The sequence below is a fragment of the Coenobita brevimanus genome, chromosome 23 (assembly GCF_032717465.1).
Source record: "Coenobita brevimanus isolate Jiangsu-jjx chromosome 23, ASM3271746v2, whole genome shotgun sequence".
Lineage (NCBI taxonomy): Eukaryota > Metazoa > Arthropoda > Malacostraca > Decapoda > Coenobitidae > Coenobita > Coenobita brevimanus.
The window spans coordinates 63,096,359-63,111,358 of NC_136976.1; the positions used below are offsets into that span (position 1 = coordinate 63,096,359).

Genomic DNA, 15,000 nt, shown 5'->3' on the forward strand with positions numbered 1-15,000 from the left:
GAATTCTGATAAGCCTCATTGGAAAGACCTCATCAAAATTCTCGTTGATAAAAAAAATCACATCATCAATAAAACTACTCCATTCATAAAATTCCGTGATGCAGCTCTTTAGTAATTCTGACCTTCGATTTAACCTCCGAGGATATGCATGGATATAACGTGTCATCTATCCATAATCGAATTTCCGATATTGCGTCTGGCTCTGTGGGTTGCGTTCATTTCTGCATGTTAGGTACACTTCTAAAATACACAATATATTAAGTTTTATGCAAGGAGTTAGAAAAGTTTCCCTGCAGTAAGAAGACAAAAGTGTGGTAGTGTGTGTGTGTGTGTGTGTGTGTGTGTGTGTGTGTGTGTGTGTGTGTGTGTGTAATACGATAAAAAATCTGTAATGTATGAACGTGATGTGTGGCAGGTGAAGTGTGGCAGTGTGAGGTGTGAGTGTATGGTGTAGCAGTGTGAAATACGAATAGTTGCAGCAGTGTGGTATATGACAGTGTTTCATATGGCTGTGTAGGGTTTGCCAACTTGTGGTGCAGTTGTGTGAGATGTGTGTGAAATGTAACAGCGTGTTGTGTGGTAATGTGATGTGATGTGTGTGTGTGTGTGTGTGTGTGTGTGTGTGTGTGTGTGTGTGTGTGTGTGTGTGTGTGTGGTATGACAACGCGTGATGTGGCAGTGTGAGGTGGGACAATATGTGGTGTGTCAGTGTAAGGTGTGGCAGTGTGCGGTGTGACAGTGTGAGGTGTGGCAACGTAAGGTGAGGCAGTGTGACGTGTGGCAGAGTGAGATGTGGCAGTGTGATGTGTGGCAGCGTGAGGTGTGGCAATGTGTGGTGTGACAGTGTGAGGTGTGGCAGGGTAAGTTATGGCAATGTGGGATGTGGCAGTGTGAAGTGTGACAATGTGATGTGTGGCAGTGTGGTGGTGTCGCAGTGTAGTGTGGCAGTATGAGGTATGACAGTGTTAAGTGTGGCGAGAGGTGTGGCAGTTTGAGGTATGGCAGTGTTAAGTGTGGCAGCGTGTGGTGTGGCAATGTGAGGTATGGCAATTTGAGGTATGGCAGTGAAAGGTGTGGCAGCCTGAGGTGAGGCAGTGTGAGGTCTAATGGTGTCTTCTGCTGCATATTACGCTCCCTTTGGTGTCATTTTCACAATCCAGCATCACAGCAATCAACATTTTCACTTCCCAACATGGCAGCAATCAAGAGTTTACCTTCCAACACTGCACCAATCTACCCTCCACCTTGCAACATTGCACCAATCACCATTTTCCCTTCCAGTAACACACGACACACTTTACAACACAGTATTAATCAAGTAAACAACGCCACTGGCCACAAAAATGAGTCCGCGTGGGTGAGAGTGAGGCGACATGAGTATGAGTGAGGCAACATGAGTAAGAATGAGGTGACATGAGTAAATGAGACTGTGAAAGTGAGGCGACATGAATAATAGCGAAACCTGGTGAGTGAGACTGAGGCGACATGAGTTAAACTGGGTGAGTGAGAGTGAGGCGACATGAATGAGAGTGGAATGAGAATGATGTGACATGAGTAAGAGTGACACTTGGTAAGTAAGAGTGATGTAATATTACTATGAGTGACATTAAGTAAGTGTGAGTGATTCACGTAAGAATGAGCTGCGTAAGAGACAGTGAAGCCACGTGGGTTAGAATGAAACAGGGTGAGTGAAGGTGAGTCCAAGTGGGAAAATATATATATATATATATATATATATATATATATATAAAGTTAAGCAGGATGATTAAGTGCGAAACTGCAAGAATAAGGACCGCATGCTAGTCAACTCTGGAAGCTTTAATATCTAGTTCCTGTCAGTTTATTTCTTCATATGAGAGATTAATATCATCTTGTCTGTTATTTATGCAATCTACTTCGGCACAGAATATTTAAATGTAACACGCAAAACAAAATAACCAAGAAAGAAATGCTCGAAAGTCTCCTGAGCCAGTGGTTATATGCTGCCAGCGATAACATGATGCCAGCGGGAGTGAGTCAGACATCCACCTGAGAAACCACAACACTTGTTATCAGAACTAAACAAGACAACGTTGGTGTAACAGGCGTAAGAAATCGCATCGAAAGAGGTGCTACAAAGCCTCCTAAGCTCACAGGAATGCTGTGCCAGGAAGGGCGAAGAACCACAGCACTCAACAGAATATTAATAAAATCATTACAAGACCTCAGTTAGGTGCAACACGCGAAACATAAATCATTCCAAGAGATCGTTTAGGTGTAACACGCAAAACAAATCGCCAAGGAAATGGTAATCGAGAGAACTCAAAGTCCACGAGAATACGGTGTCAATAGGAATGACTGACACCCACCTGAGAGGCCGCAACACTTGATATACTCAGTCCTCTGCAGCGCCCGCCAGGTCCGCCACATCCTGAAGTTTATCGCGAAATAAGAGACTTACACCACCGCCCTCACCACATGCTCCCTTGGGCCACACTGACGCCTCTAGCAGCCACTACCACAGACGCCGAAGGGGAGGGAGGGCGTCGGTAGGAGGGCGAGGGGGGGTAGAGGAGGAGGTAGGCAGAGACCGCGTGAGGTGGAAGACTGAGGCACTGGAGGTCGTAAGATGTTGGCGCGACAACAGCCAGCAGCGAACTCTGGCTCCACGCGGCGAGGTAGCACAGCCAACAGTTCCCCACGCCTAGTCAATAGCAAGATCAATAGTCATGCGGAGGCCCCCACTCACTCCCTCCCTCTTTCTCTCTCCCTTTCTCTGCTTCACTGTCTCCCTCTCTCTCCTTCACTAACAATAACAGCACACTAACATCCACACTAACAACCCTACTCCTGTCCTCACACGAGCAGGTGACAGTTACAGGTGAGGCAGGTGACAGCGAATCAACGGGTAACAATATCTCTCATATCTGGCCACACCTTTCATCCCTTATCACATTTCTCATACCTGCCTGCACCTGTCATACCTGCCAATACCCTTTCACACCTAACCACACCTGACTACACCACTCTGCACCTGACCACACCCCTTCACACCTAACCACACCCGACTACACCACTCTGCACCTGACCACACCGCTTCACACCTGACCACATCCCTTCACACCTGACCTCAACCCTCCCACCTGACCACATCCGACCACACCACACCCCACATGACCACACCCTACCACACCTGACCACACCCCTCCACACCTGACCACTGCTCTCCACACAAGACCACACCCTGTCTCACTTGACCACACCCCTCCACACCTGAACATATCCCTCCACAGTTGACCACACCCCTCTATCCAAGGCCACACCTGACCATACCTCTCCACACTCGACCACACCTGACCACATTTCTCCACACCCCTCCACAACTGATCACTCCTTCTCACCTGACCACACACCCCCATACCTGGCCACACCTTTCCACACCTGGTCGCACCCATTCACGTCTGACCGCTCGCCTCCACACCACTCCACACCTGACCACACCCCACCATACCTGACCACACCTATCCACACCTGACCAAACCGCTTTCACACTTAGGTATCATCTTGGTACAGAATTTAAATTTCGTTAGGTTACGAGTGGTTAAGATTAGTTTGATTAGATAAGTTAGCATACTGTAGGTGATATTGCGTCTGGTTAGGGTAGAAAAGCTAATTTAGTAATGTCAGTGTATAGTTATGCTAGGATAGGCTATGTTTCGTTTTAGATTAAGTTAAATGTGGGTATCATTAGTTAGGATAGACTGGTAAGCTAAGACTAAGTGGAGGGTAGGTGGTTTGTGGGGAGAGGTGAATCACTGATGGTGGAGGTCATGGAAATGTGCGTGACAGTTTTCTTCTAAGATACACTGACCTTTCTCCCTGAACGGCACACCACAAACACATCACATCGGCAGCACATCATACCACCCGTACATCGCACCGCCAGTGAACCACACCATCAGCACATCACACCATCAGCATATCACACCATCAGCACATCACACCACCATCACACCACACCACTGGCACATCACATCACACCTCTGGCACATCACACCACCATCATACCACACCACCAGCACATCACACCACCAGCACATCACACCCCAACACATCGCACCACCACCACACCACACCGCCATCACACCACACCACTGGCACATCATACCAACAGCACATCACACCACCAGCACACTACACCACACCACACCACACCGCCATCACACCACACCACGAGCACATCACACCACCGGCACATCACAACACCAGTCTTTTAATTACTAGAACACAGACAGACAATCAGTTACCGAAGCACCAATCAGAATATTACTAACGCCAGTGTCAATCAGTACAATATCATCCGTCGCTTCAGTCAGATTATTATTATTTTTATTATTATTATTATTATTACTATTATTATTATTATTATTACGTCACTCGGAATACGGATTACATTAACTTTCAGGCTTCCATGACTCACTCTCAGCTGAATAACATCGTGTGAAGTTATGGGGAATACCGTTAAATACCATTCTCATTTTCACTAACTTGACCTAAAATTACTACCGTATCTCTACATCTTCAGTGCAGAGTTGTAACAGTAGATTATCACTAGCCTATGATGCTAGTCACAAAGAAGTGCTGTGGAAAGGACGTAGAGCAGGAGTATTGTCTTTTTCTTCCCCACGGCTACGCGAAATAATCTGCAAAAGGACGAAAATCTAGGCCAAGTTAAGGTGAAAGGGGTAAAGTCTTGTCCTTAAGTGTATTCTCAGCGGGTATGGAAGCTCCCCAGCACCTTTTCCTTAGCGAATTATTTTTGGACACGGCTGGATAATATCGTTTTTTACGTTATTTATGCAGAGTGTGGTTGTATTAGAATGATTTAAGTAACACAGACGAGGAAGGCAAGGTGTGATAAGCAAAATAAATCGCTTAGGAAGAGGTGTTAGGCGTTGGGTAGAATATATTGATGAAGATTTGCAACCGTGAGAAGATTGGCACAGCTAGGAATATAATTTGTGTTGATGTCACTCTGAACATTGATAACAGTAACATCAGTCATCATATCAGCTGTATTGATGTCACTACGTATATTGATAACATTAATATCAAACACTATATAAGCTGTATTGATGTCACTCAGATTATTGATTACGTGAACATCAGTCAGTATAATAACTGCGTTGATGTCACTTAAAACATTAACTACATTAACCTCAGCTGTATTGATGCCACTCAGAATATTGCCTTCATTAACATCAACCATCAGATAAACGGCAGCGGTATCAATATAAAATAATGGGTACAAAACTCCGAGTATTAATGAGAAGAGCACCTGTCAGAATAGTAATTAGCGTAGTGCCAGTCAGAAAGCGATTTATTTCAGGCCCAGAATGTGTTGCGCTGAATAAAATTGTCTGGCGGTGAGAAAAAAGTGATCATGCATAGGGTTGAGAGAGAGAGAGAGAGAGAGAGAGAGAGAGAGAGAGAGAGAGAGAGAGAGAGGTTTGTACATTTAACTATGCTTGACAGACAGAAAAACAGAGACAGACAGACAGAAAGACAAATGGACAGACTGAGACAGAAAATGTGTGTTAATTAGGATGTTGTTCAAGAAAAGGTTCCCCTCCCACTCCTCCCCTTCCTCCACTCCCCAATCTGATCTCTCCTGCACCATCTTCCCCCTCCCCCACACTTACCGCCCTCACTGTTTTCCCTTTCTTTACCTCCCCCTCCCCATTCCCTCACCTTTAATACACCACTCCATCCCCCACCCTTACCACCCACCCCATATCCACCCACCCTTTCCACCCCTACAGTAATTCTCCACCCTCATCAATTCATCTCCTTCCTTACACCCCCCACCCCAGCCACCTACCGCCACCACCTCCACACTCCTCTCCCTCAGCCCCCGCCTCCCTTGTCAGACGGCAGCAGTGGCCAACATGTGATACAGACATGATAAAGGTAGAGGAGTGTTTTTTTCTGCCAGTGACACATCAGCTGGGTAGTTGCCACGTTGTTTAACTGTCTCCTATCTATCTTCCCATCTGTCTGTCTTTATCTGTAAATCTATGTGTATTATTTATGCGTGTAGATAGATAGACAGATTGACTGACTGACTGATTGATTGATTGATGTTCCTTCTCTTCTCTCATCTTTCTTTCTCCTGTGTCCCTTTCCCTCTTCTTTGGTGTCGAGTCCCCGTAGCTTGATCAAGAGTTAGTATGTGAATTACAGAGAGATTAAGTGTGTGTTTTTTTATTACTTTTCAGACAACTATAAGGTACCTCCTGCATCTTCCGTTTAACAAATTTGAATTATCTTCCTTCCTAAATGTACTAGTTGACTACCATTTGTTCGTAGGAATGTTTGTCAGTGCGCTTTACAAAGTCCATTTTGAGGTAAACACGTCCTTTGATGCTTTAATCTACCTATGTCGTACGTGACACCCCTTTTGCGACACCATTGAATGCAATAGTAGAGTCTGTCGTTCTCTGTCTATCTCTCTCATGATGCCTATTACATAATGCCTTTACCCTAACCAACCCCACCTCACTCGCACCCTCCCTTGCCCATTCCCCCTCCCATACCACGCCTGCCCTATCCCATCATCCATACCACCATTCTAGACGGCAACAGACGCTTTATCTCTTAGTTCGTGGTTAGCGCCTTTGTGGGATCCAGTGGTCCATCGGTTAGTACGTCCAGTTCCCAACTACAAGGACCAGAGTTCATTCTTCAGGTTGGTCAGCCTCTTGGACAAAGTTGGTTACTGTACTGTCCCTCTTCACCAGGCAGTCCACGTGGGAACCTGGGTTTTACATGTACCGCTGAGGGTCGTGCTCTGGGGGAAGACGGTGAGTGAGAAGAAGTGACTGTGTTTCTGTATGATCCTCGTGTAGCTGATAGGCATGAATCGTTGTCTTTATCTTGAGACATTTTTACTTGACCCAGGGAAGCTTTCGTTGTCCAAGGGCTCACGATTAATCTTCTCTCTCCCGTGCCGTGTTTTAGGTTTTATTCATTTTATCATCAGATTAATATTAGAATAGACTTTGCGAAGTGGAGGAATTACATGTAGACCTCATTAGCCCATTCTCCGTTGTCTCTCCTCAAAACTTTAAAAAAAAAAAAAAAAAAAAAAAACATCGTCCGTAGGTAGCAAGAATAAGAAAGAATATGTTATCGGTCTGAAAGGATTGAGAATACACTGACACAGAATTGGAAAACAAAACCTCCGTCAGGATGTATTGCTTTCTGGCAACACTGCAAAGGAACAGGATTTTGTGCTGCCGTACGTAAAGGGATTGTGTTAAGATTAACGCCCGAAATAAAGTGGCCGTGGGATCGTTTACGATAAGAGGTTTGTGGGGAAGTGTGAGTTAGGAGACATATTATATGTGTATCTGTAACTTTTATTAGAGGAGGAGGAGGAGGAGGAGGAAAGGGAGGCTGAGAAGAAAGGCTGGTGAGGAAGAGGAGGATATACTGAAAAGTTCGTTGATTCACAGAAGTTAAGTGAATGAAGGGAATGGTAAGAGAGAGAGAGAGAGAATAAATAAAGTAGAATTAAGCAAAGGCTGGGGAGACTACAAAAGCTGAGCTTTCCAAAGAAAAGTGAACAAAACAAAAGCAAAATTGGTGTCTTCATTTGAAGATGCTTGGCTTTACTCCGTAATTCCACAATAGCCAATGATTTTCACCTTGCTAGCTTGTGGTATGCAGTGAATAACTAATTTTTCAGCTGGTTTTACAGTGAGTGACAAGCCTAATGGTTTCCTGTAATCCAGGAAACCATTTACATCGCTGGGTGATAACCATATAACCAACCTACTGTATACGTGTTCCCTACTTGTCAACAAGTAGGTTGGCGGAGAGTTAGTGCCCCTCACCGTATAACAACTAACTTTAAGTCAGACGGCCACCCCTTAAGGGATTATGGCGTCAGGCTATAGATAGATAGATTCACTCTGGCAAAGACCCGTATGGGGCTTAACTAGAGCGAAATCTCATAGAGTCCCCATTTGTCTGGGAATTCCGTACTTTTTCACTGTATATCTATGATTGCACTGCGCAGTTGACCCTCGTGCGGTGAGGATCTGTCCCTTCTCTCCTTTGGGGCTAAGATGCAAATGAATGTGTTTGAGTGGATGAGTAAATTGGGAGTGTGTCGTCCTGTCTTGGCTGCCTCCCTTTCCTTGGGGGAAGCAGCATAGGTATGTAGATAGATAGATCTATGTTAGTCTTGTTGATGTTGTACTTGCTAGCAAGTTAATGTTATATTTTATGCTGGTGAAGTGTAATTAGGTTACAGTAGATCATTCATGTCGATAATACTTAACGGTATATCATCATTTCCACATAATATATATATATATATATATATATATATATATATATATATATATATATATATATATATATATATATATATATATATATATATATATAAGAAAGTCTGTGCCGCAGGTGGGAAATATAACTGCTGGTGTGACTGAAGAAAATGAGAAAGAAAATGAGCGTCATTGTCATGTAACTTAGTGGAAAACTGACACTTTCCGTGAAATACAGATAAAGAGACAAAGGGTTAATGGCGGTGTGAGGGTAAGTGTGAGTGTGAGAAAATGAACTTCATGTGCTCTGATCACCTCTCCTTTGTTCACGGGTTACTGGAGGCAGAACTTTAAGTTGGGTATTTCTGCATTAGACTAATGAAGATAGATAGATTTTTTTTTTTAACATAAATACAGACTGATACACGTCACAGTGATCATATATTGACCTTATATACAGTACATTGCACATACAGTATATAGTTGTAGTCACTGCTTTGTAGTCCAGTGCATAGCACTCAGATACAAAACATGCCTAGAAAACTATAAACTTTATTACCAAAGAAACTCCTTAAAACATCCTCAGCATAATGCAGGTACACACATGTATTATGTATAAGCCGACAAAACTGAGTACAGTTTTAACCATGATGTCTACAGTACATCTTTGGACATCAGTTGCTGCCATGAGTCAGACTTGTACAATTGGCGTATGTGTTGTGTACGGGGCACGACTCAACTATCTATACATGTCTGCACTGTGCCACACGGACACAGACTAACCTCCAGTGGAAGGCGTCCTCGTCCTCGCCTATTCCATGTTCCCGTTGCAACCGCAAAATTATGCCCGCTGATACGTTATTTAGTGACCGAAACATTGTTAACATACTCTCTATTACGATACATGTCATGAACCTCAAGACTGGAATTTAGAGATGTGTATGCCAACCTGCGAGAAGAGTTGGATTCCAATACAGACTGCTTAGCTGACTCCCTTGCCTCCTGAGTGTCATCCTTATCACGAGTAATTAGCTCGAATGCACATTCATTGGTTAATGCACCGGTCGTTAAGACGAGTTTCAGTGATATTAGTTTCCACGGCAGTCGATCAGGACTCAGATTCCATTAATAGAAAGGGTGCGGGAGATGACTGCACATGTGCACGGTGAGGGATGCGAATTGACGCAGGATCACAACAGTTAGGCAGCAGTCTGGTGGCCTACAGCCAGTGAGATGGAGTTCGTCACCGAGTGTATCACAAAATCAGGTTGGCTGCGGTCGCTCATAACGCATAAAATGTATGGCAGGTGAAGATGCTCGGCAAGAAGTATGCTGGCTTCGAACAGCATGTTATAAAAACTGTTGTCAACGAAGTAGGAACTGGCTGAAGGAGGTAAAGCCAGAGTAGGAATAACGGCATTGGTATTATTTAAAACAATATATATATATATATATATATATATATATATATATATATATATATATATATATATATATATATATATATACTGTACTGTATATAAACATGGCTTCGTAGTGATGCTGATAGAGAAAAAAAGTTCTGATGGATAAATTGGCAGATTTTTGGCTGTTGCAAATCTAGGACTAACTTTGGTTTTGCTCAGATTTCCCATTCACAGTTGAATCGTAGGTAGGCGATTTCTTGCTCCGTTACCATTGTTGTTGTGACCGATATGATGGACGATGTGTGAAATGAGTGCAAAAAGAAAGAAGTAAACGTCCAGTGATTGGCTGGGACTAAAGGTACAGTTCAGAGAGTCATTGACAAACTTCAGGGAACTTCACGTTAGAAGAAAATGAATGGCCTTGTACATCCGCAGCATCAGAATGATCGGAGAGCAAACCTGAGATGAAAGCCCAGAGAGACAGAAACCATAGGAAAGCAATTATTGAGGGATTAAAGATTATTGCCAAATTTGCAATGTCTAGCGCAACAACAAAGGTTTCACTGAAATCGAGAGAGGAGGATGACCAGGAACTTGAAAGGAGTATATCAGAAAATCGCAAGTGGAGTATCCTCGACGGAAGCCACACATACGGTCAAAAAGATAGTTACGAGATGGAGTGCTTCTAAATCGTCTTGCCGAGGATTGACTGAGACTTCAGAAATATAAGCGATGGTTAGAGTTGGGGGCGGTCGCCATCCCTCGGGATGGGCTGAAGTAAACCAAAACCCGAGTAACAATTAAAGGTTTAAGCTGATAAACTAAGACGAAAGCGTTTGACTAAACGGGATGTCAGCACGAAAGCACAGAACGGATACTTAAGAAAAACGGAAGGTACCCCATTAGGACTGTACGCTTTGTGAATGTCAGGCGTGAAAAAGTCAGAGAGGGAAGGAGATGGAGGACCAGCACCAGAATCCTCTAGAGTTTAAAGTAATAGTTTCATGAAAGAGTTCAGCTTCATCAGAGGGAGAAACAGCTACGGAGCCGACCAGAGTGGAGACGAGGAGAGAAAGAGAAAGAAGTAAATTAACTGGAGAGTTTTGGACAAGGTACCACGACGAAATGGAAGAGTTTGTGTATGGGAGTTCATCGCACTTATGGCAAATGAAGTTGTTTTGGGCGAGGCAGAGAACAGACCTGGCACGATTCCAGGCATGGCACGTGATACAGGAGAAAGTTTGTGCTGGAACCTTTTGAAACCCGCCTCCAAGTTGTGGGCAGAATTAGAACCAGCACGATAAAGACGAGAGTCATTTACCTCTTCAGCTGGGTGCCGTGTTTTTCGTTTTATTCTTGACACCATCAGACGATTTTGCTCAGCTTAGGGGAAACGCTTCGAACTGGAGGAGTTAAAAATGTTCTTCATTATTGCGTTCAGCACAAGATATTTATTTCAAGTTGAATAAAATCATCTAGTGACAGCAAAAATAAAATACGTCATCGGAGAGCAGGGGTAGAAGTGAGGAATACTGACATTAGATATCAGTCAGAGGGCAAGAGAAAGGAGTGTACATGTCGACGGGCGAGAGAATAGGCTCCATAATATATTCATAGAACACACTGGGGCGGCTCTCAGGCATGGCACCAATAATCATTCCGGGCCAAGTCAATGAAGTACTGCCTGAGGGCCTTCCAGTCCACTGCGCCATATAACTAGAGACAGACAGACACAAACAGAGAATGTGTGTGTGTGTGTGTGTGTGTGTGTGTGTGTGTGTGTGTGTGTGTGTGTGTGTGTGTGTGTGTGTACGTATCTGTGCGTGTCTGTTTGTCTGTAGCTGTGTGTCTGTGTCAGTGCTTATGAGTATGAGTGAATTGGAGAAGGTGAGTGAGTGGGTGAGTGATGGAAAGACTTGAGTAAAAGAATGAGTGAGTGAGTGAGTGAGTGAGTGATCAAATGACAGGGTGAAAGAAAGGAGAGTAACTGTGTAAGTGACAGTGTTAGAGTGAAAGAAGGACAGAGAATGAGTGAGAATGATTGAATGTAAACTGAAGAATGAGAGGTTGAATGACATGAAAGTGAGTGTGTGAAGGAGTGAGAGAGTGAAAGAAAAACGGACAGTGTGGGTGAGAGTAACTAAGTGTGTGAGTGAGATAGTGAAAGAAAGACGGTGAGTGGATGTAATTTAGTGCGAGTGAAAGAAAGAGTGGAGGAGTGAAAGAGAGAGAGTGAATGAGTTAGTGATCGAGGGAGGGACAATATCAAAGCCAAACATACCTGACAAAGGGTTAATTATGAGCGAGCGAGCGCAGCGAGCGAAGCGATGTTTACTCTGCATTCATCTGAGAAATGAGTGGCCTAACATGACCCGACCCGGCCCGACACGACAAGGCCCGACCTCGACTGTTTTCAGAGGCTAATAACTTTTCTACTATGTGAGACAGAGAAGAAATTCTTTCAGCAGGTAGTGGATACATTCAATAAATTTTGTCTTCACCTATATATTTACTCATTGGACCAAAAAAAAAAAAAAAAAAAAAAAAAATCAAATCCCAGCATTCCAAGGCTTTCCAAGGCTTCAGTTGACATGGTCCACTATGAAATTGATTAAAAAAGGATGACTATGTTTTCTTGCATGATTTCTAATAATTAAATATTGGACATTACGCTCATAATTTTACATGAACGTTTTTTTTTCCATGTTTAGGGGGTGAAATCAGCAAGGGTAATAGCCCCATTTCTGGGTTTTATCATTCTCTCAATAGCCAAGCGTATACCGAAGCAGTTCGTTGACACGGCAAGTCGGGAGCAGAGAAATTAACATTGCGCATGTGATAAATGCTACGGCTCCTCGCTATATTCACATCCAGAGAGAAAACGTGAGAGAAATAGAGAGAGAAACGTGAGAAAGTAAATATTTTAGCTCAATTATTCTTCTGTTAATGTTGAACTACCTCACCATAAATGTTGGAAGTTTACACCAATATGAATTTATAATGAGGGGCATATGTACAAACGCTAGCTCGCTCGTCACGTGCTTACAAAGCGCACTTTACTAGTTACGATAAGCCACAAGTGTTCCGGTCCTGCCACATAGAAGAAGATTATGATGATGATGATGATGATCATGAAGAGGAGGAGGAGGAGGAAAAACATGACACTGAAGGAGAGGAAGGAGGAGTTGTAGGAAGGAAAAAGAAATGAAAAGAGAGAAGTAAACAATAAGAAGGAGCAAGGTAAATAAGAAAAGGAGAGGAAGAAGGAGGACCAGGAGGGAATGAGAAGAGAAAGGCTAATGATGATGGGGAGGATGCAGGGCTTGTGATGAAATATGAAGAGGAGAATTAAGCCAGAAGGATAAGGGTAAGAGATGGGGAGTTGATGGTCATGTAGACAGAGAATTGACCTGTCGGAAAGAAGGGAAGTTCGATCCCAGGATGTGGCCGTGAACATTCTTATTGTCTGAATTTCGTTAAACATCTTCCAAGAGACCCACAAATATGTAATAAAGACACCCACACTAATTCCATCACACTGTTTCTAAATGAAGCGACCCTGATACGTATTCAGTTAGAGCGGTGTTTATTATAGCCAAAGTGATGCCCAAGTGGTGAGTATTATATGCCCAGAGTCGAACACATAAAGAGAGAGAGAGAGAGAGAGAGGGAGAGAGAGAGAGAGAGAGAGAGAGAGAGAGATGGAGAACGCAAGATGAAAAGAATGAAGAAGAAAATGCAGGTTCATTTTGAAGCAAGAAAACGGCCCCCAAGCACAGTTACCACACTCACAGCACTACCACAGTTACCCCTCCAAACACCACACCAGAGACAGAGAGAGAGGGGGGGGAGGGAGATAAACAAAGACGCAATCGAGAGAAGTGATAAGGAAGAGACAGTTACACAGGTATGCAAATGAAAATTATTAGTGTCTCCTGTATGTAGTCCGACTTTAATAATAATAATCTATCTACTACTGTCTACTGCCAGACGCCATAATCCCGTAAGGGGTGGCCATTTGACTTTGAGTTAGTTGTTTTACGAGGAGGGACACTAACCCTCCACCAACCCACTTGTTGGCACGTAGGGAGCACGTATGGTTTGGTTATATGGTTAGCACCCAGCATTGTAAATGGTTTCTTGGCTTACAGGAAACCATTAGGCTTGTCACTCAATGTAAAGCCACCTGTAAAGGAAAGAAAAGCAATAAGAAGTGACAGGAAAGATGGGAGAAATAGGAAGAGAGGAGGACAGGCACAGAAAAAGAATGATACAGGCTACTGAAGAAGTAGGCAGCACTAATAATAATAATTCTTTTATCTTCAGGAATACAGTAGCAATGCAGAAGGCTTCCTCTACCACCGAAAGCCTCTTTCGATGAACTGTACAGAAATACAAGTGGACGCAACTCCTTGTAGAACTAAAATTCCTGAAAATTTAAAGAAACAGTAGGCATTACAACAGAAACTGAAACTGCTAACCCTAAAAATAACAAAAACAGCATCCACAGGAGTCGAATACTTGATTCTGCTGTGTGACCTTGACTCTTGACAGATTACTTCGTCCTTTCTTAACTCTTAGCCCCCCCACCCCCCCACCGACTGTTTCAGATTAAACAAAAAAAAAATAGAGCTGACTTTGCCTAGTAACCTTGACCTTTGACCTTTCCTGTGACCTTGACCTTTGACTGATTGTTCTAAACATCGAATCCATCACCCTTATATTTAACTTGAGCCCATCCGTAAAGTTTAGTCTACATCGGATAAAATCTGTTAAGCTGACCTTGCCATGTAGCCTTGACCTTTTACTGCTGTTCTCGAAAATAGTTGGTCAAGCCCCTGCGTGATCCTCATCTCAACCACCAAGTTTGATCTAAATCAGATAAAAATTGTTTTAGTTATTTTTGTTCACACATAGACACACGGGTCTAACTTTGATCTTGCCCAGTGACCTTGACGTCTAACTGTTTGTTCACAAAATTGATTACTTTCGTTCTTGGCTGACCCTTAACCCTTCCACCAAGTTTGATTCAAATAAGATTAGAACTGTCTGGGTTGACTTTGTCCTGAGATATTTGCCCTTGATTTCCCCGGTGACCTTGACCTTCGAAAGACTTTTTTTCTTACGGCATCCCCTTATTCTTGCCGTAGCCTCGATCCTTTCCTAAGGGTTTGGTCTAAGTCGGAGAACAATTCTTTAAGTTGACCGAGTCCTGTGACCATAATCAATGACTTTTTTTTTTTTTTTTTTTTTTTCCAAACCTGAATCTCTTTATT

The 15,000-nt window shown here is 43.3% G+C and overlaps 1 protein-coding gene across 1 annotated transcript in view; it reads right to left on the reverse strand.

Annotated features, from left to right (window-relative positions):
• Positions 1–2,579, reverse strand: part of LOC145392723 (galactosylgalactosylxylosylprotein 3-beta-glucuronosyltransferase P-like) — a 207,917-nt gene extending 205,338 nt beyond the window's left edge. Inside the window, exon 1 of the mRNA XM_080267022.1 lies at positions 2,349–2,579. Within this exon, the coding sequence (XP_080123148.1) occupies positions 2,349–2,409 (61 nt within the window). The 5' untranslated portion in view covers positions 2,410–2,579. The remainder of the gene's footprint in view (positions 1–2,348) is intronic.
• Between the last annotated feature and the right edge of the window lie 12,421 nt (positions 2,580–15,000).